The sequence below is a fragment of the Eretmochelys imbricata genome, chromosome 18 (assembly GCF_965152235.1).
Source record: "Eretmochelys imbricata isolate rEreImb1 chromosome 18, rEreImb1.hap1, whole genome shotgun sequence".
NCBI lineage: Eukaryota > Metazoa > Chordata > Testudines > Cheloniidae > Eretmochelys > Eretmochelys imbricata.
Window position 1 is genome coordinate 1,601,503 of NC_135589.1, and position 25,537 is coordinate 1,627,039.

The window sequence follows — 25,537 nt, forward strand, 5'->3', positions numbered from 1 at the left end:
TATCCACTAGGCAATCCTGCCTTCATGGGGCAAATTCCCTTCCCAGTGACACGTAGCCACAGCCCCCCAGGCTCCTGGCAGAGCTCATGGCCCCTTCAGCTGCAATCCCTGCGGGGAGGGGCTCTAGTGCTTGCTCAGCCCCATGGGTCACATTCCCTGGGCTGTCGGCCCAGCTGGGTCTGTGCCACCGGGATCCGGCTGCAGGGATCAGTGTGAGGTGGGGGTCTGGGGGGTCTCCAAGGGGCGATGGCGCTGCTCACCTCAGGGCTGCCTGAGGAATAGGGCCCGTTAGAGCCAGTGCTATCCCCTGCCCGGGCTTGGCCCTGCTGTGCCTGGCAAGATGGGGCTCTGGCCTCAGCACAGGGCTATGGGGAAAGCTCATAGGTTCAGGGCTCACATGCTGATAACAGGGGCCCAGGAGACACAGCAGTGCAGGCCTGTGCCTCGGTTTCCCCATCTGTAACATGGAGCTAACAGTATTGCCCTCTGTAAAGCACTATGAGACCCGCTGCTTGGCAGGGCTGGAGAAGAGCCAGGGGCATCACTAGTGCAGTGCAGGAGCCCAGGGCCTCAGAATCTGCCGGGCACGCTGGAGTTCAGGGTGCCAGCCCCAGGCATGCAGAGCTCTCGCACAGACACGTGCCGTGTGGCCTGGCCCCAGGGGGCCCCTGAGCCATGCTCCAGCCACAGTGGGGCAGGTGGACGGGCAGGGCCTTGGGCTTCTTGCCATACCTTGTCTCCTTGGTAGGGCTCTGGCAGCTGCCAGTAGTAGGACTCCTGGCCCAGCTGGCCGAAGTGCCCGAAGGAGAGCTGCGGCCCCTCGGCCCACGGCTCCACGGCGAAGCCGGTCGCGATGCGGGTGCTGTGCTGGCGGTTCACCAGGGCGAAGCTCTGGAAGTCGCCCGGAAGGAAGGGGCTAGTGACCTGCCGGGAACAGACACCGAGGGATGTGAATCCAACCAGAGGCCCCCGCGAGCCAGGCATCCCGCGGGACTGGACTGGGAGGTTGGGGGAGACGGGCTCTTACCAGGCCCCGGTAGTAGGAGGAGCTGGTGCACTGCTGGGTCACGCCCATGCAGAAGCAGGGCAGACAGCCGTCACGGTTCTCGGCACTCAGGTGGAAATGGTTGGCACGGCAGCTGTTGCAGGAGGGACCCTCCACGTGGGGCTACAAGTGAATGGGACAGATGAGGGGCTGAGGAGACGGCCCAACAGCTGGGGAGACGGTTGAGTGACCCCAACTGGCAGGGGCTCCAACCAGCCCCATCCCGTCCCCAGGGCTGGAATTCCCCAAGCATCTTCCACGCCCCAGCAATGAACTGGGCCAGGAGCACGGGAACGAAGGGGTAAGTGCAGCAGAATCCTGGGGAAGCTACAGAGGGATCCTCTCCCCTGGGGACCCGGATCCTCTCCCCCGAGTCCCTGTGTTCAGGCACACAGACTGGTGGAGATCTCAGCCACCACTGGTGGGGGCCAGGCAGAGGGTGCAGACTCAATGCACGTGGGCATAGGCCAGCTACCCACCAGCTGGTGCAGCACAGTAAGAGCTGTCAGCAGCACGGGGCGGGCAAGGGCCAGAGCTTGGGGTGAGGCGCAAAGAACAACCCAGCCCGGGAATTTTGTTCTCAGTGTGGCTCTGGGGAACTGAGGGTAGCTCAGCGTCAGACACAGGAGAGCCAGTTACGCTTAGCATATGATGTTAACAAGAACAGGGAGCAGGTGTGACAAAGTGAGACTTTTCTGTAAGATTTGTATGTCTTCTGTGTGTGCCTCAGTTTCCCCTATATTTCGCATGGCTACACAGAGGGGAGGAAGGGCTCTCAGGGCAGGCTGCAACACACATAGGAGTGTTGCCAGGCTGAACGAGCTGGGATGGGTCATTAAAAAAGATTGGCCAAGGCCAATTCCACATCAGTGGAGTATGCGAGAAGCCAATGGCCAACCCAATCCCAGAACATTGACACCTAGGAACCAATGGTGCAGGGGAGATGGATTTCCCCACCTCTCTGCAGAGGAGCTAAGCAACAGCTGGAGAACAAAGGACTGGAGAGGTGTGAGGTGGTGACTAGAGGTGCCTGCTGGAAGGAGTCGGGGCTCTCACGGAGATCTGACCAAGGAGGTCAGGCAGAGAGAGACAGACGGAGCCTGAACAGTGGGTTCACTGTTCCCCTGGCCGGGCTCTGGGCTGACCAGGATGGGCTGTGCTTTCACTTTCAGATCTCTGGGCTAACCTGGGAACTTCCTCTGCTGGGCTCCAGCTGCCGCATAAACCGACTGTTGTGACAGTGCTGGGTGAATGTCACCGCAAGCGCTGGGTGAGGGGCGTTAATCCCTGCACAGCGCAGGTCTCCACCGGGAGTCTGGCTCAGTGGGCCTCGCTGCACAGAGCTCACAGTGTGCAGCAGGGGGGCTGGAGCCCCAGAAGTCCAGTCTAGGAGGTGGCCAGGCAGCAGGCCCTACCCTGGAGGAAGAGTGAGGCCCCTGGGGGTCCAGTCCACTGAACGGTTCCCCCTAGAGACTGTTCCAAAGCTGGGTCTGTAGCACTGAGCCCTGTGGATCCGTGACAGTGGGGTCTAGTGGTTAGAACAGTGAGGACTCCTGGGTCTAGGAGGGGAGTGGGGAAGAGATTAGGGCGGGGGGCTTGGCCCAGGACTCCTGGGTTCTTATCCCAGCTCCACCAGTATTGCGTCTGTCTGGCTCAGTTCACCTTGCATTAGAGCAGTGGCTGGGAGCATCAGCCTGTGGCCTCTTGAGAGCCCCCCCTCAGACAAGCGCCAGGGCTGGCAATTGGGGAGGAATGGAGCTAGGTCCCCAGATGGGTCCCTGACAGGGCTGTGGGTGAGTCCCCACACATGGCAGAGGAACTTCCCTGTCATGAACGTGCAAGCATGGAGCTATTCCCCTCACCTTACACTGGCACTGTCCGCTGGCATCACACTGCCTGCTCACGCTACCTTGTGGGTCACAGCTGCAGTTTCCGTTGGGCTTGTGGGACTCTACAGCAATGAGGCAGAAGAGAAGAGCTGTTACTCCTGAGCCCGGGCACCTGGCGGGGGCCAAGTAATGAAGGGGCTCTGAGCCCAGTACCCTCGAGAATCACAGAATCATAGAATATCAGGGTTGGAAGGGACCTCAGGAGGTCATCTCGTCCAACCCCCTGCTCAAAGCAGGACCGATCCCCAACTAAATCATCCCAGCCAGGGCTTTGTCAAGCCTGACCTTAAAAACCTCAAAGCAGGACCAATCCCCAACTAAATCATCTCAGCCAGGGCTTTGTCAAGCCTGACCTTAAAAACTTCTAGGGAAGGAGATTCCACCACCTCCCTAGGTAATGCATTCCAGTGTTTCACCACGCTCCTGGTGAAAAAGTTTTTCCTAATATCCAACCTAAACCTCCCACACTGCAACTTGAGACCATTACTCCTTGTTCTGTCATCAGCTACCACTGAGAACAGTCTAGAGCCATCCTCTTTGGAACCCCCTTTCAGGTAGTTGAAAGCAGCTATCAAATCCCCCCTCATTCTTCTCTTCCGTAGACTAAACAATCCCAGTTCCCTCAGCCTCTCCTCATAACTCATGTGTTCCAGTCCCTTAATCATTTTTGTTGCCCTCCGCTGGACTCTTTCCAATTTTTCCACACCCTTCTTGTAGTGTGGGGCCCAAAACTGGACACAGGACTGCAGATGAGGCCTCACCAATGTCGAATAGAGAGGAACGATGGGTAACTGCCAATGGGTAATGAGCTCCATGGGTAACCACCAGGTCTGCCCTGCCCACAGGGATGGGGCATCAGAATGCGGGATGGGCTCCCCCAGGCTGGGGCTCCTTCAATCTCCCCCACAATTGGACCCCCAGGGGAGCCCTTCTCCAGGCACCGGGCCCCGTCACCCCGAGGGCACTGCATGGGTTTGGCTGCTGGACGCTGGGGATTTTGCATGACTCAGTGGGGCCCCTTCCTTCCTGGCAGCCCTGGCACCAGGCCCTGAACCCCAGTCTCACCCCAGGGCCCCCCCCAGAATCAGCTGCCACTCACTTCCATGGCACTCACCTCTGCAGGGCTGTCCCAGGCTGGGATTCCCCAGGTAGCCAGGAGCACACCTGGGGGAAAAGGGAAGCGACCTCCTGGTCACAAGGGGAGCAGTCTTCGGCCCACCAAACCTCAGCTGCTCCTTCCCCTTACAGCCCCCCATTCCCCGACCCCTCACCCACAGCCCTGCACCTCCACCTTCCACCAGCCGCACCCCCGACACCCATACCCCACAGCCCCCTCACTCACAGCCCCACCCCCTCACACAGCCCCACCTCCCACACCCATACCCCACAGCCCCCTCACCTACAGCCCCACCCCTTTCCCCACACAGCTGCACCCCCCACCCACATACCGCCTCCTCAATCACTGCCCCACCCCCTCACACAGACACACCTCCCACACCTATACCCCACATAGCCCCCACAGCCCCACCCCCATCCTCCCACACAGCTGCAGACCCCACCCCACATACTGCCCCCTCACCCACAGCCCTACCCCCCATCCCCTAACACAGCCACCCATGCCCCCACAGTCCCACCTCTCACCCCTCATCCACAGTCCTGTATCTGCACCTCCCACACAGCCACACACCTCCACACCCATACCGCACAGCCCCTCACCCTCCCGGCCCCCCAACTCTGGTTTGGCTCTTTGTATCTCTGCTGCCCTCCTGCTGCTCCCAGCCTGGAGTCGGGTGCCCTGAGCTCTGCATCTGGCCCTATTCCCCCACAACACGAGTGGCTCTTGCTGGCCTGACGGGGGTTACTCGTCCCCCAGGGGAAGAATCAGGCCCCCAGAGCGTTCAGTGGCCGGTTACTGGGCAGGAGCACAGGGAGCCCTGGCCTCAGTACTAGGCTGGAGGAGCTTCCTTCCCTGCTGAGCCCCCAGCCCCACAGTCCTTAACTAACCCCAGAGCCCTGGCACCCCACACCTGGGCAGCAGCCACAGACAGCCCCACGGCTAGGCTCCAAGACCCATTCGACTCTGCAGGAGACAGGCTGTGCTAGGCTAGCTGGGCTTAGAGCGGTTCCCTTCTCCAAGTGTCCGAGCCAGGGAGCCTTGCTGGGGCTCCCAGAGCAGTGACCTACACTGGCATTCGGGGTCACCCCTGGCACCATGCAGTCAGTGCTGCTTCCATAGCCCCAGACCCCCAGGGCAGGCACAGACTGGCACTCGGGTGAACCAAACAGGGCACATGGGACAGTCCCTGCGCGGCGTCTGGGCAGGGACAGACTGGCACCCCCCTACCTCTGGCACTGGCGTCCCACGTAGCCCGTGGTGCAGGCATTACAAGTGGGCTGTCCGTCCGTGTCCAGGAAGCAAGTTTTCGTAGCCCTGAGAGGAGGATGAAGAAGAGTCATACCCAGCCCAGCCCAGCCCTGCCCACCCCGCAGCCCACCCCAAGGACTGACAGACAGACAAGACGACACAAGACATGGAGTGAGCAGAAACCCTGTGAGGTGGGACTGCCCCAGGCTGTCAGGGGACGTACTGGCTGGTGGCATATGGCCTGTGGCATGGGCAGGGCTGGCAGTCTGCTGGGGTCCCTCGTCGGGCATCGCCATAGTAGCCTGACTGGCAGCGTTCGCACCTGGTGCCCTCGGTGTTGTCCTGGCAGTTCTGAGAAGGAAAGAGAAGGAATCTATACATATAAAATGATGGGGTGTAAATTAGCTGTTACCACTCAAGAAAGAGATCTTGGAGTCAGTGTGGAAGTTCTCTGAAAACATCCACTCAATGTGCAGCGGCAGCCAAAAAAGCGAACAGAATGCTGGGAATCATTAAAAAAGGGATAGATAATAAGACAGAAAATATCATGTTGCCTCTGTATAAATCCCTGTTACGCCCACATCTTGAATACTGCGGGCAGATGTGGTCGCCCCATCTCAAAAAAGATACATTGGGATTGGAAAAGGTTCAGAAAAGGGCAACAAAAATTATTAGTGGTATGGAACAGCTTCCATATGAGGAGAGATTGGGACTTTTTAGCTTGGAAAAGAGATGACTAATGGGGGATATGATAGAGGTCTATAAAATCATGACTGGTGTGGAGAAAGTGAATAAGGAAGTGTTATTTACTCCTTCTCATAACACAAGAACTAGGGGTCATCAGATGAAATTAATAGGCAGCAGGTTTAAAACAAATAAAAGGAAGTATTTCTTCACACAACGCACAGTCAACCTGTGGAACTCCTTGCCAGAGGATGTTGTGAAAGCCAAGACTATATCAGGGTTCAAAAAAGAACTAGATAAATTCATGGAGGATAGGTCCATCAATGGCTATGAGTCAGGATGGGCAGGGGAGGTGTCCCTAGCCTCTGTTAGCCAGAAACTGGGAATGGGCGACAGGGGATGGATCACTTGATGATGACCTGTTCTGTTCACTCCCTCTGGGGCACCTGGCACTGGCCACTGTCGGAAGACAGGATACTGGGCTGGATGGACCTTTGGTCCGACCCAGTAGGGCCGTTCTTATGTTCTCATCCCTTATAGCCAGGTCCTGCCAGCACCACCCTGACACCCCCTCACTCTCACCTCAGCCTGGCACCTGCCCAGGAACCTGAAGCCCCAGATACCCGACAAGATGCTGCACAGGTCACTGGCATCCACTGCCTGTCCCACGCCAGCCTCATCCCCAGAGCCAGGGAGCTCACAGAGGGTCCCTGAGGGGAACTGGCTGGCATAGCTCTGGGCACAGGCCCTCTGCAACAAGCCCACCAGAAACCCCTGGGAGCAGCCAGGCCAGGACAGAGCGCAGGATGCTGCCCACTGGAGGAACCTGTAAGAGCTGGCTTGGCTAGGGGCCAGGCAGGGCCGGGTGCGGGGTGACGTTGGCAGAGCCTGCTATTTCCTGCCCATCCCCCAAGGTCCCACGAGGCAGGGGTAGATCTCTGCTGTGTCGGGCACTCAGGGCTTGAACCCCTGGCACCTGGCCCTAGCCACCCGCAGCAGCAGGAGGTGCTGAGATTTCTGTGCCCAGAATCACATGGCAGGGGACATCCCTGCTGAGTCATGGACCCTCCCCACCCAGGGCAGCAGTGTCAGCCGTGGGCGGCTCACGGGGCAGGGCTCACCTGGCAGTCTCCCGTCTCGGCATCACACTCGGCCGAGTGCCCGCTGCAGTCGCAGAGCTCGCAGGTACCCAGGTAGAGGCCGCTGGTGGTGCGAGCATAGCCCACGTCGCAGTCCTTGTGGGAGAGAACAGGGCCAGTGGGTTCCTAAATCCACCCTCCCCCGGCGCCACGCAGGGCTGGGACCCTCCCCCGGCGCCACGCAGGGCTGGGACCCTCCCCCGGCGCCACGCAGGGCTGGGACCCTCCCTCGGCGCCACGTAGGGCTGGGACCTCCCCCGGCGCCACGCAGGGCTGGGACCTCCCCCGGCGCCACGCAGGGCTGGGACCCTCCCCCGGCGCCACGCAGGGCTGGGACCTCCCCCGGCGCCACGCAGGGCTGGGACCCTCCCCCGGCGCCACGCAGGGCTGGGACCCTCCCTCGGCGCCACGCAGGGCTGGGACCCTCCCCCGGTGCCACGCAGGGCTGGGACCCTCCCCCGGCGCCACGCAGGGCTGGGACCTCCCCTGGCACCACGCAGGGCTGGGACCTCCCCCGGCGCCACGCAGGGCTGGGACCCTCCCTCGGCGCCACGCAGGGCTGGGACCCTCCCTCGGCGCCACGCAGGGCTGGGACCCTCCCTCAGAACCACGCAGGGCTGGGACCTCCCCCGGCACCACGCAGGACTGGGACCTCCCCCGGCGCCACGCAGGGCTGGGACCTCCCCCGGCGCCACGCAGGGCTGGGACCTCCCCCGGCGCCACGCAGGGCTGGGACCCTCCCCCGGCGCCACGCAGGGCTGGGACCCTCCCCCGGCGCCACGCAGGACTGGGACCCCCCCCCGGCGCCACGCAGGACTGGGACCTCCCCTGGCACCACGCAGGGCTGGGACCTCCCCCGGCGCCACGCAGGGCTGGGACCCTCCCTCGGCGCCACGCAGGGCTGGGACCCTCCCTCGGCGCCACGCAGGGCTGGGACCCTCCCCCAGAACCACGCAGGGCTGGGACCTCCCCCGGCGCCACGCAGGGCTGGGACCCTCCCCCGGCGCCACGCAGGGCTGGGACCCTCCCTCGGCGCCACGCAGGGCTGGGACCCTCCCCCAGAACCACGCAGGGCTGGGACCTCCCCCGGCACCACGCAGGACTGGGACCTCCCCCGGCGCCACGCAGGGCTGGGACCTCCCCCGGCGCCACGCAGGGCTGGGACCCTCCCCCGGCGCCACGCAGGGCTGAGACCCTCCCCCGGCGCCACGCAGGGCTGGGACCCTCCCCCGGCACCACGCAGGGCTGGGACCCTCCCTCGGCGCCACGCAGGGCTGGGACCTCCCCCGGCGCCACGCAGGGCTGGGACCCTCCCCCGGCGCCACGCAGGGCTGGGACCTCCCCCGGCACCACGCAGGACTGGGACCCTCCCCCGGCGCCACGCAGGACTGGGACCCTCCCCCAGAACCACGCAGGGCTGGGACCCTCCCCCAGAACCACGCAGGGCTGGGACCTCCCCCGGCGCCACGCAGGGCTGGGACCCTCCCCCGGCGCCACGCAGGGCTGGGACCCTCCCTCGGCGCCACGCAGGGCTGGGACCCTCCCCCAGAACCACGCAGGGCTGGGACCTCCCCCGGCACCACGCAGGACTGGGACCTCCCCCGGCACCACGCAGGGCTGGGACCCTCCCTCGGCGCCACGCAGGGCTGGGACCCTCCCCCGGCGCCACGCAGGACTGGGACCTCCCCCGGCGCCACGAAGGGCTGGGACCCTCCCCCAGAACCACGCAGGGCTGGGACCCTCCCCCGGCGCCACGAAGGGCTGGGACCCTCCCTCGGCGCCACGCAGGGCTGGGACCCTCCCCCGGCGCCACGAAGGCTGGGACCTCCCCCGGCGCCACGCAGGGCTGGGACCCTCCCCCAGAACCACGCAGGGCTGGGACCTCCCCCGGCGCCACGCAGGGCTGGGACCCTCCCCCGGCGCCACGCAGGGCTGGGACCCTCCCCCGGTGCCACGCAGGGCTGGGACCCTCCCTCGGCGCCACGCAGGGCTGGGACCTCCCCCGGCGCCACGCAGGGCTGGGACCCTCCCCCAGAACCACGCAGGGCTGGGACCTCCCCCGGCGCCACGCAGGGCTGGGACCCTCCCTCGGCACCACGCAGGGCTGGGACCTCCCCCGGCGCCACGCAGGGCTGGGACCCTCCCCCGGCGCCACGCAGGGCTGGGACCCTCCCCCGGCACCACGCAGGGGTGGGACCTTCCCCCGGCGCCACGCAGGGCTGGGACCTCCCTCGGCGCCACGCAGGGCTGGGACCCTCCCCCGGCGCCACGCAGGGGTGGGACCCTCCCCCGGCGCCACGCAGGGCTGGGACCCTCCCCCGGCGCCACGCAGGGCTGGGACCCTCCCCCCGCGCCACGAAGGCTGGGACCTTCCCTCGGCGCCACGAAGGCTGGGACCATCCCTCAGCGCCACGCAGGGCTGGGACCTTCCCTCGGCGCCACGCAGGGCTGGGACCCTCCCCCGGCGCCACGCAGGGCTGGGACCCTCCCTCGGCGCCACGCAGGGCTGGGACCCTTCCCCGGCGCCACGCAGGGCTGGGACCCTCCCCCGGCGCCACGCAGGGGTGGGACCCTCCCCCGGCGCCACGCAGGGCTGGGACCCTCCCCCGGCGCCATGCAGGGCTGGGACCCTCCCCCCGCGCCACGAAGGCTGGGACCTTCCCTCGGCGCCACGAAGGCTGGGACCATCCCTCGGCGCCACGAAGGCTGGGACCCTCCCCCCGCGCCACGAAGGCTGGGACCTTCCCTCGGCGCCACGAAGGCTGGGACCATCCCTCGGCGCCACGCAGGGCTGGGACCTTCCCTCGGCGCCACGCAGGGCTGGGACCCTCCCCCGGCGCCACGCAGGGCTGGGACCCTCCCCCGGCGCCACGCAGGGCTGGGACCCTCCCCCGGCGCCACGCAGGGCTGGGACCCTCCCTCGGCGCCACGCAGGGCTGGGACCTCCCCCGGCGCCACGCAGGGCTGGGACCCTCCCCCGGTGCCACGCAGGGCTGGGACCCTCCCTCGGCGCCACGCAGGGCTGGGACCCTCCCCCGGCGCCACGCAGGGCTGGGACCTCCCCCGGCGCCACGCAGGGCTGCGACCCTCCCCCGGCGCCAGGCAGGGCTGCGACCCTCCCCCGGCGCCAGGCAGGGCTGCGACCCTCCCCCGGTGCCAGACAGGGTATGCTGCCCCCAGACCGCTCCTCCAGCTCAGGCCACGGCCACCCTCCGGGTCTCCCAGGGAGTTTTGTCCTTTGGACTCTGTGCTCAGAATGGCTGGGAGGCTGCAGCTGTTCTTGCTGCAACACCGCCCTCCACCCGCCCCGCCCCCGGAGTCAACGCCGCACACAGCAGCGGTGAGGTCAGCCTGGCACAGGGCTCAGACTGATTTAGCCTGAGCCTATTGACCCCCTGGCTTTCTGGGTCCAAATGGACCACGCAGCTCTCATGCTGGCACGGGGCACGCTGCCCGGTTCCCAGGATATGGCTCAGACTCTACCCTGAGGTGACATAGAGCCTCCCCAACGCTGGGACCGCTCCCTGCCTCCCTGTACGCCGGTGCGGGCCCCGTTGCTGCCCAGCCCTGGCAGCGGCAGGACACCAGCCCCTCCAGCTGGAGGGAGGAGCAGTGGGCTTGCGCTCCACAGCTGCCATCTAGCACCAGGCAGTGTCATCTCTGGCCCCTGCTGCATGGCCCCCAATGCTGCGGAGAAGGCTGCCCCCCAGCCAGAGCTGCTGCCCTGTGCGCTGGGTGGGGCTCCTGCCTACTCCAGGGGCAGACTCACCTGGCAGGAAGGGCCACGATATCCAGGGGGACAGGTGCACTCCTCCACCTCCACCGCCTGCTCCAGGCCCGTGGCATGGGGCACAGCCACGTCCATGTGGATGTTGGAGAGCCTGGGAGACAAGAGGCCAGGAGGGAGCTCAGCGTCTGCAGAGAGACAGGCTTGGGCCAGGCTGCCTGGGCACAGCCAGGTCCCGGCCCTGGCCGAGGTCTCCCAAGGGTCACAGCCAGACTCCACAGGATCCCGGGTGAGGCAGCGAGATCAGTGAGGGTCACCCTCCATCCTGGAGCCTCTGTGCATGGGCAGTTGTGTCCCAGGCCCATCTGAGGGAGCCGAGGAGGGAGTCTCCCAAGCCTACCTGTCCCGGCAGAGGGGACGCACCTCTGCCTTTCAGAGGGGTACAGAGCAGCTTTAGAAGGCAGGTCCCTGGAGCAACCCATGCTGCAGGCGGAGGCAGCTACCATGGCTGAATTCAAAGCAGCCTCTCTCCTGCTGTCCCGTCGCACTGCCCTCTGGCACGCTGGGTCCAGGAACAGCCTCCAACCCCCAGATCAGCTGGGCTCCACGCCACTGCCAAGAAGGGCCTCCCCCGGGGCTCTGCCAGGGTCAAGGGCAGGATGGCGTCAGGGAGCAAGAAGGGGGGGAGCCCAAAACTTGCAGCCTCTGGCTCCCCAGCAGGGAGCTACACAGGCACTGAGAGAGGCAGGCGAGTTTGCGCTCTGGTGCGGCGGGCGTGTCTGTGAGGCTGGGGTGGGGGTGCGGTGTGTGGTGTGAGCACACTTGAGTTTGTGGCACGCCCATGTGCACGGGTGTGGTGCACGGGTGGTGTGGGTGGTGCGTGCGTGCGTGCAGTGTGTGTGATGCAGAGGTGTGGGCTGGGGAGCAGTCGTAGCTGGCACCGTCTCTCAGCCCTGCAGACTGGCCCCTTCCCCAAAGAACAGGCACAGCTGGGACACCAGCAAGGACAGCTTCTCCTCTGCTCCGAGCCGCCTGCTGCCCCTTGCCAGGCTGGAGCCCGAAGCCAGGGCCGGGCCCCGGCGCCCACGTTACCTGCTCTCTGCTGGCCTGTCCATGTACGATGCCCGGATCATGAAGAGGTCGATATCGGCCAGCGCCATCAACAGGTGCTCCCTCGTGGCATCCTGCCCGTCAGCCCGGCGCCAGGCTCGCTAGGGAGGGCAGAGCAAGCGCCGGGGTGACCGACCGTCTTGCCACCCAAAGTGCCACCCGGGCGAGCCCCGCTCCCCGCACACAGGCCACCGCAGGCTGGAGCTCGGGGCGCGCTAGCCGTCGCTGCCAGCAGCGGAGCAGGGGATTCTGGGTACTTTACGGCGTGGCATGTCCCCAAGCAGCAGCCACACGCGCCCCCACCCGCAGGGGCCATGGGCCAGTCAGTGGGCAGAGGTCACTGGGGAGTGAGGGCAGGGCGCCCCGGCAGGCACCGTGGGTTAGCCCTGGGCTCCTGGACACTGGGAGACTCAGGAGCTGGTGGGCAAGGGGGTCCCATCCCACTCCCTGGGGGCGGAGCTCCCGCAGGGGGTGCTCTGCGGGGCCGGCTGCGCTCTCACCTCTCGGAAGGGGACAGTGAGGCGGGCGGGGGCCCCCAGCTGGGGGCCAGCCTCGGTGAAGTGCTGCAGGAAGATGCCGTTGCCACGCAGAAGCACGTCGGGCTGGCCGGGCAGGGGGTGGGCGCCGGGTGCCGCGCTGTGCGTGACCGTGTAGTGCAGCTCCCCGCCGTACGAGGTCACCTGCGCGGGGACAGCGCCACTCAGCCAGACTGACGGACGTGGCCTGGCCCCGCCCACTGCCTCCCTTCTCCCGTCGCCTAGCCCCGCCCACACCTCCGTCGCCCCGCCTTTCAGCCCCGCCCACAGCCACCCCCACCCACCACCCAGCCCCCAGCCAGAGCCTCCCCTGCCCTGCCCAACGCCCACAGCCTCCCCGACCCACCGCCCTGCCATGCCCGGAGCCACCCCCACCCCACAGCCTGGCCCCGCCCACAGCCGCCCCCGCCCAAACAGCCTCCCCCACCCCCAGCCCCCTCAGCCTCCCCGTCCCACCATCCGGCCCTGCCCCCACCCTCCTCCATCCCACTGCCCTACCCTGCCCAAAGCCTCCCCAGTCCCGCCATCTGGCCCCAAGCATAGCCTCCCCCACTCCATCCCTTTGCTCACCCCCCGAAGCACCCGCCCTCCCCCTGCCCCCACCCTTCCCCAGCACCACGGGGCACCGGGGCCTGGCAATGCTGCCAGCCCAGCCTGCCATGAGGGTGGCCGCGTCAGCTATGGGCACCGTGGAATGGAGGGGGGCACCTTGTCTCCCTTGAAGCGCTCGGGCAGCACCCAGTAGTAGACATCGCGAGGCAGGGAGTGGAAGGCGGAAAAGGCCAACTCGGTATGGCTCGGGAACCGGATGCCCTCGCTGACCGTGCGGGTATTGGCCAGGTTGGCCAGGCTGAAGTGCTCCTGTTCACCGTCCGTGGCCCGCACCTACAACACAAACACTGTTAGCTGGCGCCCCGACGCCGCGAGCAGGACACCTGGGTTCTCCTGCGCCTCACTGCCCTTTTGGGGGTTCCATCTCTGCCATGGGGTGAGCACACTGATCTGCATCAAGGATGCGGGGGGCAGGCCAGTGACCGGCTCTGCCCATTGGCAGCGCTTGACACGGGCGAATCTATGGGCCCCGGTGAAGGTTAGCTGATGGGGCCGTGCCCCTGCCCGGTGGGGCTCTCTGCCTGGGGAGACACTGCCTACGGGCAGTACCTGCCTGGTATGGCTCTCTGGGTGGGGAGGCGCTGCCCGCAGCGGGTACCTGCCCGGTGGAGCTCTCTGGGTCAGGAGGTGCTTACTGACAGCGGTACCTGCCCGCTGGGGCTCTCTGGGTGGGGAGGTGTCCTGTGTTCCTGTCTGTGTTCCTTCTGTTTTCCCGGCGGGCTGAGAGTCACGGCTGGACCCTCTGGCTTCCCCAGGACCCCACCTGTGTGGACTCACTGTGGGAAGTGCACGATGGGGCAGAGGATGCTGAATGCTCCGAAGTCAGACCCAGGAAGGTGGAAGCTGTGGAAGCTTCTTGCCCTGCAGACAGGCTGCTCCCAGATAGGAGGCTCCCCCAGAGTCCTGACTGGCTTCGTATGGAGTAGTTCCAGAGCATCGCCCAGGGACTCCGGGACAGGGGGTCTCTGGGGGGGGGGGCGCTGCCTGCGAGCGGTACCTGCCCTGAGGGGGTCTCTGGGGGGGGGAGGCGCTGCCTGCGGGCGGTACCTGCCCTGAGAGACTCTCTGGGGGCGGGGGGGCGCTGCCTGCGGGCGGTACCTGCCCTGAGGGGGTCTCTGGGGGGGGGGAGGCGCTGCCTGCGAGCGGTACCTGCCCTGAGGGGGTCTCTGGGGGGGGAGGCGCTGCCTGCGAGCGGTACCTGCCCTGAGGGGGTCTCTGGGGGGGGGGGCGCTGCCTGCGGGCGGTACCTGCCCTGAGGGGGTCTCTGGGGGGGGGAGGCACTGCCTGCGGGCGGTACCTGCCCTGAGGGGGTCTCTGGGGGGGGGGGGGCGCTGCCTGCGGGCGGTACCTGCCCTGAGGGGGTCTCTGGGGGGGGGGAGGCGCTGCCTGCGAGCGGTACCTGCCCTGAGGGGGTCTCTGGGGGGGGGCGCTGCCTGCGGGCGGTACCTGCCCTGAGAGGGTCTCTGGGGGCGGGGGGGGCGCTGCCTGCGGGCGGTACCTGCCCTGAGGGGGTCTCTGGGGGGAGGCCCTGCCTGCGGGCGGTACCTGCCCTGAGGGGGTCTCTGGGGGGGGGGGGCGCTGCCTGCGGGCGGTACCTGCCCTGAGGGGGTCTCTGGGGGGAGGCCCTGCCTGCGGGCGGTACCTGCCCTGAGGGGGTCTCTGGGGGGGGAGGCGCTGCCTGCGAGCGGTACCTGCCCTGAGGGGGTCTCTGGGGGGGGGGGGGCGCTGCCTGCAGGCGGTACCTGCCCTGAGGGGGTCTCTGGGGGGGAGGCGCTGCCTGCGGGCGGTACCTGCCCTGAGGGGGTCTCTGGGGGGGGAGGCGCTGCCTGCGAGCGGTACCTGCCCTGAGGGGGTCTCTGGGGGGGAGGCGCTGCCTGCGGGCGGTACCTGCCCTGAGGGGGTCTCTGGGGGGAGGCCATGCTGCGGGCGGTACCTGCCCTGAGGGGGTCTCTGGGGGGGGGGAGGTGCTGCCTGCGGGCGGTACCTGCCCTGAGGGGGTCTCTGGGGGGAGGCCCTGCCTGCGGGCGGTACCTGCCCTGAGGGGGTCTCTGGGGGGGAGGCGCTGCCTGCGGGCGGTACCTGCCCTGAGGGGGTCTCTGGGGGGAGGCCCTGCTGCGGGCGGTACCTGCCCTGAGGGGGTCTCTGGGGGGAGGCCCTGCTGCGGGCGGTACCTGCTCTCTATTCCAGGAGGAGCTGGCGCACTGCCGGGACACCCCCATGCAGAAGCACTTCAGGCAGCCGTCGGGGTTCTGGTCGCTCAGGTAGAAGGCTCCAGGTGTGCACTCGTTGCAGAGACGTCCCACCACATTGGGCTGCAGAAGAGACGGAGGTTTGGCACCGAGAGATGCGGGCAGGCTGGGCACGTAGCAGGGCTGCTCCCACTGCACCCCCACCCACACTGCCCCAGCCTGGCAGGGCCCAGGGGCTCCTGCGTGCTCCGGGGCACTGGCCTGGCTCCAATACAGCCCATCCTCCAGGGATCCGACCGATCTCGTGTTGGCCTGGGCCTCTGGCAAGGGGCCCCCACTGCTCTCAGGTGGGCACAGCACCCACAAGTCCTGGCGCCGAATGCCAAGGGCCCTAGGGAGCGCTGTGTCTGTCTGGGAACCCTGGATCATGGAGGAAGGGGCATGCTAGTGGCACTAGCCTGTGCCGCTCCAGGCCGCAGGCTGCAGGGCACAGACGAAGCGGTTGAAAGCGAGCTGCAGAGATGGCAGAGCTGGCCACCGTCTGCCAGGCAGCTGTCCAGCACAATGGCTGGGGAGGGTCATTGTACTCGGGCTGGGCCACAGCCTCCGAGCGGGCACTGGGGGTCCCCTCCTCTCCCTCCCTGACTCCAGGGAACAGATACACCCCTGCAGCACCCCCAGAACGGATGAAGCTCCTGGCATGGAGCCAGCAGAGGGCACACAGGAGTGGCCGGGGCCAGGCCCTGAGCCCTACGGGAGGGCGTGGTGCAGGAGCCCTGGGGGCTCCGAATGCAGCTGTCTGCCCCAAACCTCTCAGCGCGTCCCCCAGCCCCCAGGCAGGCCCTGCCCGACAGCCCAGAAGGCAGGACCCAAGTACTCGTTTCTGCTTTTCGCTTTTGCTGTTCAAATCCCTGTCGCCACCTTGTGCTCCCCAGGCCAGCGGGGTTGCATTGCACTGCAAAGCATCGCACTGCACCACATTGCGCCGGGCCACACAGCACTGCACCGCACAGCACCGTGCTGTGCCACAACGAACCACGCAGCGCTGGGCCACACTGCACCGCACCGCACAGCATCATGCTGTGCCACACCGCACCATGCAGCGCTGGGCCACGCTGCACCGCACCGCACAGCACTGCGCTGGGCCACACTGCACCATGCAGTGCTGGGCCACACCGCACCACGCAGCGCTGGGCCGCACTGCACCGCACTGCACAGCACCGCGCTAGGCCACACTGCACCATGCAGCACTGGGCCACACTGCACCGCACTGCACAGCACCACGCTGTGCCACACTGCACCATGCAGCGCTGGGCCACACTGCTCCGCACCGCACAGCACCGTGATGTGCCACACCACACCACGCAGCGCTGGGCCACACTGCACCGCACAGCACCGCGCTGGGCCACACTGCACCGCACCGTGCTACGCCACACTGCACCGCACCGCGCTGTGCCACACCGAACCACGCAGCGCTGGGCTACACTACACTGCACAGCACTGCGCTGTGCCACACTGCACCATACCACGCAGCACCGCGCTAGGCCACACCGCACCACGTAGCACTGGGCCGCACTGCACATCACTGCGCTGGACCACACTGCACCGCACCACGCAGCACCGCGCTAGGCCACACCGCACCACGCAGCGCTGGGCCACACTTCACCGCACCGCGCAGCACTGCACTGTGCCACACCGCACCACGCAGCGCTGGGCCACACTGCACCGCATGGCACAGCACCGCACTGCGCCACACCGCACCACGCAGCGCTACGCCACACTGCACCGCACCGCGCTGTGCCACACCGAACCACGCAGCGCTGGGCTACACTACACTGCACAGCACTGCGCTGTGCCACACTGCACCATACCGCGCAGCACCGCGCTAGGCCACACCGCACCACGTAGCGCTGGGCCGCACTGCACAGCACTGGGCCACACTGCACCGCACCACGCAGCACCGCGCTAGGCCACACCGCACCACGCAGCGCTGGGCCACACTGCACCGCACCGCGCTGTGCCACACCGAACCACGCAGCGCTGGGCCACACTACACTGCACAGCACTGCGCTGTGCCACACTGCACCATACCGCGCAGCACCGCGCTAGGCCACACCACACCACGTAGCGCTGGGCCGCACTGCACGGCACAGCACCGCACTGTACCACACCGCACCACGTAGCGCTGGGCCAGACTGCACCGCACCGTGCAGCACTGCACTGTGCCACACCGCACCACGCAGCGCTGGGCCACACTACACTGCACAGCACTGCGCTGTGCCACACTGCACCATACCGCGCAGCACCGCGCTAGGCCACACCGCACCACGTAGCGCTGGGCCGCACTGCACAGCACTGCGCTGGGCCACACTGCACCGCACCACGCAGCATCTCGCTAGGCCACACCGCACCACGCAGCGCTGGGCCACACTGCACCGCACCACGCAGCACCGCGCTAGGCCACACCGCACCACGCAGCGCTGGGCCACACTGCACCGCACCGCGCTGTGCCACACCGAACCACGCAGCGCTGGGCCACACTACACTGCACAGCACTGCGCTGTGCCACACTGCACCATACCGCGCAGCACCGCGCTAGGCCACACCACACCACGTAGCGCTGGGCCGCACTGCACGGCACAGCACCGCACTGTACCACACCGCACCACGTAGCGCTGGGCCAGACTGCACCGCACCGTGCAGCACTGCACTGTGCCACACCGCACCACGCAGCGCTGGGCCACACTACACTGCACAGCACTGCGCTGTGCCACACTGCACCATACCGCGCAGCACCGCGCTAGGCCACACCGCACCACGTAGCGCTGGGCCGCACTGCACAGCACTGCGCTGGGCCACACTGCACCGCACCACGCAGCATCTCGCTAGGCCACACCGCACCACGCAGCGCTGGGCCACACTGCACCGCACCACGCAGCACCGCGCTAGGCCACACCGCACCACGTAGCGCTGGGCCACACTGCACCGCACAGCACCACGCTGTGCCACACTGAACCACGAAGCGCTACGCCACACTGCACCGCACCGCGCTGTGCCACACCGAACCACGCAGCGCTGGGCTACACTACACTGCACAGCACTGCGCTGTGCCACACTGCACCATACCGCGCAGCACCGCGCTAGGCCACTCCGCACCACGTAGCGCTGGGCCGCACTGCACAGCACTGCGCTGGGCCACACTGCACCGCACCACGCAGCACCTCGCTAGGCCACACCGCAACACGCAGCGCTGGGCCACACTGCACCGCACCACGCAGCACCGCGCTAGGCCACACCGCACCACGCAGCGCTGGGCCACACTGCACCGCACAGCACCACGCTGTGCCACACTGAACCACGCAGCGCTACGCCACACTGCACCGCACCGCGCTGTGCCACACCGAACCACGCAGCGCTGGGCTACACTACACTGCACAGCACTGCGCTGTGCCACACTGCACCATACCGCGCAGCACCGCGCTAGGCCACACCGCACCACGTAGCGCTGGGCCGCACTGCACAGCACTGCGCTGGGCCACACTGCACCGCACCACGCAGCACCTCGCTAGGCCACACCGCACCACGCAGCGCTGGGCCACACTGCACCGCACCACGCAGCACCGCGCTAGGCCACACCGCACCACGTAGCCCTGGGCCACACTGCACCGCACAGCACCACGCTGTGCCACACTGAACCACGCAGCGCTACGCCACACTGCACCGCACCGCGCTGTGCCACACCGAACCACGCAGCGCTGGGCTACACTACACTGCACAGCACTGCGCTGTGCCACACTGCACCATACCGCGCAGCACCGCGCTAGGCCACTCCGCACCACGTAGCGCTGGGCCGCACTGCACAGCACTGCGCTGGGCCACACTGCACCGCACCACGCAGCACCTCGCTAGGCCACACCGCAACACGCAGCGCTGGGCCACACTGCACCGCACCACGCAGCACCGCGCTAGGCCACACCGCACCACGTAGCGCTGGGCCACACTGCACCGCACAGCACCACGCTGTGCCACACTGAACCACGCAGCGCTACGCCACACTGCACCGCACCGCGCTGTGCCACACCGAACCACGCAGCGCTGGGCTACACTACACTGCACAGCACTGCGCTGTGCCACACTGCACCATACCGCGCAGCACCGCGCTAGGCCACACTGCACCACGTAGCGCTGGGCCGCACTGCACAGCACTGCGCTGGGCCACACTGCACCGCACCACGCAGCACCTCGCTAGGCCACACCGCACCATGCAGCGCTGGGCCACACTGCACCGCACCACGCAGCACCGCGCTAGGCCACACCGCACCACGTAGTGCTGGGCCACACTGCACCGCACAGCACCACGCTGTGCCACACCGAACCACGCAGCACTGGGCCACACTGCACCGCACTGCACAGCACCTTGCTAGGCCACACCGCACCACGCAGCGCTGCGCCACACTGGACCGCACCACACCGCACAACACCAAACCACACAGCCCCATATTGCACTGTACCACACCGCACCATATTAAATTGTACCATGCAACGTCACACCTCACCACACCGTACTTCACTGCACCAGACCATAGAGTATCACACTGTACTGCACCGTATCGCACCACACAGCACGGCATCACACTACACTGCACTGCAACACACCGCACACCATCAAACTGCATAGCCCTGTACTGCATTGTACCACACTGCACTGTACCATACTAAACCATATTGCACCACGCCACACCACCCGTACTGCACTGCACCAGACCATCGAGTATCACACTGTACCATGCCGCACTGCACCGCAAGGCGCCGTGCAGCACCACACCACACAGCACCGCACCGCACCGTACCTACCTTACAGCGGCAGGAGCCTCCTGTGGAGTCACTGCTCCCCCGCTTGTCACACTTCATGAACTCCTGGGCTGGGGAAGCAGAGGGGTTTGCAGCCAGTCAGACACTCACCCAACCTCCAACCCACTCGTCTCCCGCTACCACGCCCTGGGGCAGCCCTGGCTGCTTGGCACTGGCTGGTCTCTGTGCAGCCAGGGGCACCGGAGCGGGATGGGGCCACGGCACTGTTCAGCAGCTGCAGTGCCCATCGCACCCTGGGGTGTTCTGGGTCCAGATAAGATCATGAGGGGATGCAGTGAGGGGGCTGGGCGTCACCAGCAGGGCTCCCTCAGGGGTCACAGTGATTCTGTCCTGCCCCACTGATGGCTCCCAAACACAAGGCTCAAGGCTATGGCGTAGGGGTCTCGGTACGCATGGCTCAGGAGCCAGGCATGGCAGAGCCCAGTTTGGGGGCTCCCCCAAGGGCAACGTGATGTTTGCAGAGGCCCTGCTCAGAGAAAAGATCCAGACTGTCGATCTCCTCATTGAGGGGCTGGGCACGACCCTAGGGATGGCCCAGCAGAGCCCACAGCACCCCCAGGAAGGCTCCAGGCACAGCCCCTGCCTGAGGCGAGGGACGAGGCTGAGGTCTCTCTCCCGGGATGCCAATGAGCAGAGCAGGGAATGAGACCAGCGCAGTGCCAAGGTCCAGGGGCACTTACTGGCAGAGGACACATGGGGGTACTCACCGGTTGTCACACACCTCCCGCCCGGCTGCATGGGGTTCCCTTCGTAGCCACGGGCACAGCTACAGGGGAATTGAGAGAGATGCCGGGTCAGACAGGCCCGCCTGGAGCAAGGCCATGGATGTCCCCTCTATAGGGCAGGTTCCCTGACCCCCGACTTCCCAGAGGGCACCCATCCATCTCCCACTGTGGGAGAGCTCTCAGAGTGTCCTGTTCCCCATGGGCTCCCCCGGTCCATGCCAACCCCTGCCCTTCTCCCTCCTAGCCAGTGCCATCCCTGCTGCCCATCCCCCCGCACACCAGGCCCAGCAGGCCCCCTCAGCTTACCCCTCCCCGCAACCTTCCCCATCTAGGAGAATGCCCCAGTGCCCTGGGCTAACATCCTCCCTGCTCCCCCAGTGCCTCAGGGACCCACCTCTCACAGCGCCGCCCCGTGTACCCCGGGGCACAGTCGTCGCATGTGGCCTGGCCGTCTGTGTCCAGGAAGCACGTGTTGGAGAACCTGCAGGCAGCAAAGCGGAGACAGTTAGCGCCTTGCGTGCCCCCGGAGAGCATGGAGCCAGGCACAGAGCAGCCCAGCAATGGGGCACCCATGCCCTGCAAGCCACGGGGTGGTGCGCTCCCAGCACTCACCTGCGCGCGGAGTCAGTGTAGGGGCAGGGGCAGGCCCGGCAGGCCGTGGCGTTGCCTCTGGTGGCATCTCCGAAGAAGCCAGGTTTGCACTTGTTACACTGAGGCCCCTCTGTGTTGTGCTGGCAGTTCTGGGGGAGGGAGGAGGTGGGTCGTTGAGGCTCCAGGAAGCTGCAAGGGGCACGGTGCCCGCGGCAGGCAATGCCACCCGCACTGTGCAGCACCACACCCTGAACAAGGGAGCACAGGCCCGCTCCCCACAGTGACTCCCCTCTGCGCTCAGATGCCCCAGCATGCACTGGACTGGGCATGTCATGGGTGGCGCTGACCATCCACGGTCTACCTGGCATTGCCCCGGGAATAGGTCCGGCCAGCACATGCCCTAGAGGAGACAGCCCAGGAGTGGGCGATGCACAGAGTCCCGCTCCATCCCGCTTGGCATCTGCCCCTCCCCTCCCGTCACTAGGGGAGGCCAGGTTGTAGCCAGGCAGTAGCCAGGCCCTGTTCCTTACCAGACAGTAGCCGAAGACCCGGTCACAGGAGCTGGAGTGCCCATGGCAGTTGCAGCCGGAGCAGGTGCCGAGGTAGGGGCCCTCGGGTACCCGCTCAAAGCGGGCATCGCACCTCTCGCAGGACAGGCCCAGGTAGCCGATGGGGCACCTGGAAGGAAGCAGGAGGAGCTGGCCACAGGGAGTGGGACAGTCCCAGGCTACGGAAAACCCAGGGCTCAGCTGACGTTCCCCTTGGAGATCCGGCAGGCCCAGGGTGCTGCATCCCACCCTGGTTCCATCAGGGATGGAGCCTGAGCCAGGACAGAGCACAGTGGGCGATGGCGGCAACAGACGGGTCTCCACATTGGGGTGGGGGGCAGCCAGAGTGGTCCCCTCCCCACTCACTAGGGGCTGGGGAGAGCAGGCTGGTCCTTGGGGTGAACAGAGGGCTCCCCTGCTAGAAAGACAGCTGTAGCCTGCTCCCTGCAGCTCCAGCGGGGCCCAAGGATCATGCCCTGGGGCAGTTGCCCTTCCTTAGTTCGGGACTGGGATGCTCCAGAGCTGAGGGTCCAGCACAGTCCCCAGTGCTTCCCCACAGCACCCTCCTGCTTCCCCGCAGCGCCCTCCTGCTTCCCCGCAGCGCCCTCCTGCTTTTTCGCAGCACTCTTCCCGATTTAGTTGGGGTTGGTCTTGCTTTGAGCAGGGGGTTGAACTAGATGACCTCCTGGGGTCCCTTCCAACCCTGATATTCTATGATTCTGTGATTCCCTGCAGGGCCCTCCTGCTTACTCGTTGAGCCATGGCACACAAGGGGGACCCATGACACATAGGGGGGACCCACAGCAGATGCTAGGGAACTGCATCAGGCCCTGGGGGACCCACAGCACGTACTGGGAAACCCCTGGCACACAGTGGGGACCCATGGCACGCAGGGCAGACCCAGATCAGGCACTGGGGGACCCGCATTAGGTACTGGGGGGACCTGCAGCATGCAGGGGGGACCCGTGTCAGTCACTGGGGGACCCATGGCACGCGGGGGGACCCATGGCAGGCACTGGGGGATCCACAGCACGCGGGGGAGCCCGCAGCACAGCAGCAGGGGCCCAGCCCTGTCACAAGGAAGCACGCCGAGTTTGGGCCCCAGCCTTGTTGCAGCAACGGTACATCCCGGCTACACAGTGCACGGAGGGAAGAGAGACACCAGCCAGCCCACGGCTCCTTGAGCCCAGAATGTTGGGGCCCTGAGCTTCCTAGGAAGCAGGAGACTCCCCCCACCCAAGCCGGGCAGTTTCCTGATGGCACCTGCACTCCTCGACGCCCTGCGCCATGCCCTGGCTAGTGAGCTCCATGGTGGTGGTGTCCATGGCGATGTCGCTCAGCCCTACGCTCGCCATCTTGTTGTCGTAGACCGTCTGCACCAGGATGCTCTCCAGGTTCTGCAGGGCCAGGAGCAGCGTCTCTCGGCTCACCGGGGCACCTGACTCGTGCTGCCAGTTCTCCTGGGAAAGGCCCAGGGGAGGGACAATGTCGCATTCGCCCCCCGAGTGCATGCCGGGAACGCAGGGCAATATGGACCAGGGGAGGGGCATCCCAGCACTGCACTCAGAGGATCAGGCACACAGCAGCTCCAGATGCCCCTTCATGGCTCTGACAACCACACTGGATGTGACCTACCATGTCCGCATACCTCTTCCCCAGTGACTGGAGAGCAAGGGAATCCCCTGGCATGTGTTCCTGGAAATAAGGGGCCAGGAAGGAGCTGGTGGAGAAAGCCAAAGCAAACTTTGTTTCTCCTGAGGGCATCATGCCCAGTGCGGGACAGCCTAGCTAAGGAGCTCAGGACAAGTGGCGGGTCTCAGCATCCCGTCTCCTTCACCCCAGCTTCCCGCTGCCTTTGCCTGCCCTGGAGCTGCCAACAGGTGTCCAAGGGGCAGTTGGTGAGCCACAGAACGAGCCTCGGTCGCCCAGCCAGGCCTGCCTCCCGCTGCTGCAAGGGGCCAGCCAGGCATGGCAGGGTCAGCCGGCGTGAGCAGCAGAACAGCACCCACCGCACGGTGCGAGAGCCCTACTGGAAGCCAAGTGAGTGGGCTGAACGCCACCCCAACACATGGTCATCGGCTCGGGCAGCTGAGAGAGCATGCTGCCAGGGACGGAGGCCCCCAGCCCTCCCTGGGCACGTGGGGCCAGCTGCCTCTCCAGCAGACCCACCTCTGTGAAATGAATCTGGAGCTGGTTGATGACCGATGGCTGGGTGGGCACCTGCACCCGGTAGATGAGCTTCTGCCCATTCCCCACAATCACCACGCTGGACTTCTGCACAGGCTCCGACTGGCCGCGCGCTAATCCATAGCGCACCTGGAAGCTGAGGTACCCGCCGTAGGAGTCCACCTGCAACCAGCGACAGAGCTCAGGTCAGCGTGCAGTCGGGAGCTGGCAGCCCCAGGGGAGTCCTGCAAGCCCTGCAAAGAACCCAGAGATGGTCCCTCCACCTGCCAGCCCCTCCCTCGCCCTCCACAGGGCCTCAGGCCGTCATGGCGCCCCTCGTGTGTAGCCAGCCAGCAGGGGGCGCTCCTGGGGCGTGGGCAGGGTAGAGCCAGAGCCCTCGCCCCTGTTCTAAGCCCACGTGAGGCTGCTGCTGGCTGCGTGTCTGGAAGGGCCCCTCTCTTCTCCAGCACCAGCCAGGCCGCAAGGCCACCAGGCCCCTGGGGACGCGGCACTGGGCTGCCCCGCACAGTGGCACCGTTCCTGCCCCAGAGTCCCCCAGCAGAGCAGGCACTTCCCTGTGCCCTAGACGGAGCCAGCGGAGGGATGGGCTACTCCACTTGCCACCTCCCCTCCCAGGCTGCTGTCCCCTCCCCACCCAAGGGTCTGCCCCGTCCCGGCCCTTCACCTTGTTGCCCAGGAACTGGCTAGGCAATGTCCAGAAGGAGTTCTGTGCCAGAAACCTCCTGGACAGGTCCACGAGCTGGAACTCCTGCAGGGCGGGGTCGATCTGGAGCTGCGTGGAGGAGAGGGGCAGCGTCCCCAGCTGCACTGGTGTCGTGACGTTCACCCCTGGCCAGAGGGGGAAAGGCTTAGCGCCCCTGCTCCCAGCACAGCGCTCACCCACACAGAAAGGGGCAGGGCTGCATGGGGAGACGGCAGCTGCGAGGGGCCCCGCAACGAGACCTGCTGCCCTCCCTCAAGCCCCCTGTGCCCCCAGAGCTGAGCTGTGGCTGATGAGACCCCTCTGGTCTGGCTGCCAGAGTGAGTCTGTGGAACAGCTCTGCATTTGTCCTTGGCCCATCACAAGGGCACCTGCTGCACAAGCCAGGAACCAGAGTGGGGCCTGATTGGCCAGGAGTCAGCTTAGAGGAAACTCTCCAGCCACAAGGGCCCTACCAACCCCTCCACCCCAGCCCTGTCTGCAGCCAGCCACTCTGGAGGCCATTCCACTAACTGCTAGTTAACCTGCTTTCCAAGCTGGGCAGCCAACCTAAGCCGCCCTTCCAAGGCCCACGCCAGCCCTCCCAGGCCAGTCTGTGCAGGAGCAGGGGGCCGCAGC

At 66.3% G+C, this 25,537-nt stretch overlaps 1 protein-coding gene across 1 annotated transcript in view; it reads right to left on the reverse strand.

Moving 5' to 3' along the window:
* HSPG2 (heparan sulfate proteoglycan 2) overlaps nucleotides 1–25,537 on the reverse strand; it is a 173,972-nt gene that overhangs the window by 114,312 nt on the left and 34,123 nt on the right. Inside the window, exons 16-35 of the mRNA XM_077837560.1 lie at nucleotides 24,884–25,047; nucleotides 24,202–24,381; nucleotides 23,296–23,492; nucleotides 22,015–22,162; nucleotides 21,506–21,633; nucleotides 21,288–21,374; nucleotides 20,876–20,934; nucleotides 20,151–20,218; nucleotides 15,279–15,419; nucleotides 13,204–13,380; nucleotides 12,460–12,639; nucleotides 11,942–12,060; nucleotides 10,892–11,003; nucleotides 7,105–7,218; nucleotides 5,523–5,650; nucleotides 5,279–5,365; nucleotides 4,049–4,098; nucleotides 2,908–2,996; nucleotides 1,028–1,168; nucleotides 733–924 (exon numbers count right to left, since the gene is read on the reverse strand). Of these exons, the coding sequence (XP_077693686.1) occupies nucleotides 733–924; nucleotides 1,028–1,168; nucleotides 2,908–2,996; nucleotides 4,049–4,098; nucleotides 5,279–5,365; nucleotides 5,523–5,650; nucleotides 7,105–7,218; nucleotides 10,892–11,003; nucleotides 11,942–12,060; nucleotides 12,460–12,639; nucleotides 13,204–13,380; nucleotides 15,279–15,419; nucleotides 20,151–20,218; nucleotides 20,876–20,934; nucleotides 21,288–21,374; nucleotides 21,506–21,633; nucleotides 22,015–22,162; nucleotides 23,296–23,492; nucleotides 24,202–24,381; nucleotides 24,884–25,047 (2,561 nt within the window). The remainder of the gene's footprint in view (nucleotides 1–732; nucleotides 925–1,027; nucleotides 1,169–2,907; nucleotides 2,997–4,048; nucleotides 4,099–5,278; nucleotides 5,366–5,522; nucleotides 5,651–7,104; nucleotides 7,219–10,891; nucleotides 11,004–11,941; nucleotides 12,061–12,459; nucleotides 12,640–13,203; nucleotides 13,381–15,278; nucleotides 15,420–20,150; nucleotides 20,219–20,875; nucleotides 20,935–21,287; nucleotides 21,375–21,505; nucleotides 21,634–22,014; nucleotides 22,163–23,295; nucleotides 23,493–24,201; nucleotides 24,382–24,883; nucleotides 25,048–25,537) is intronic.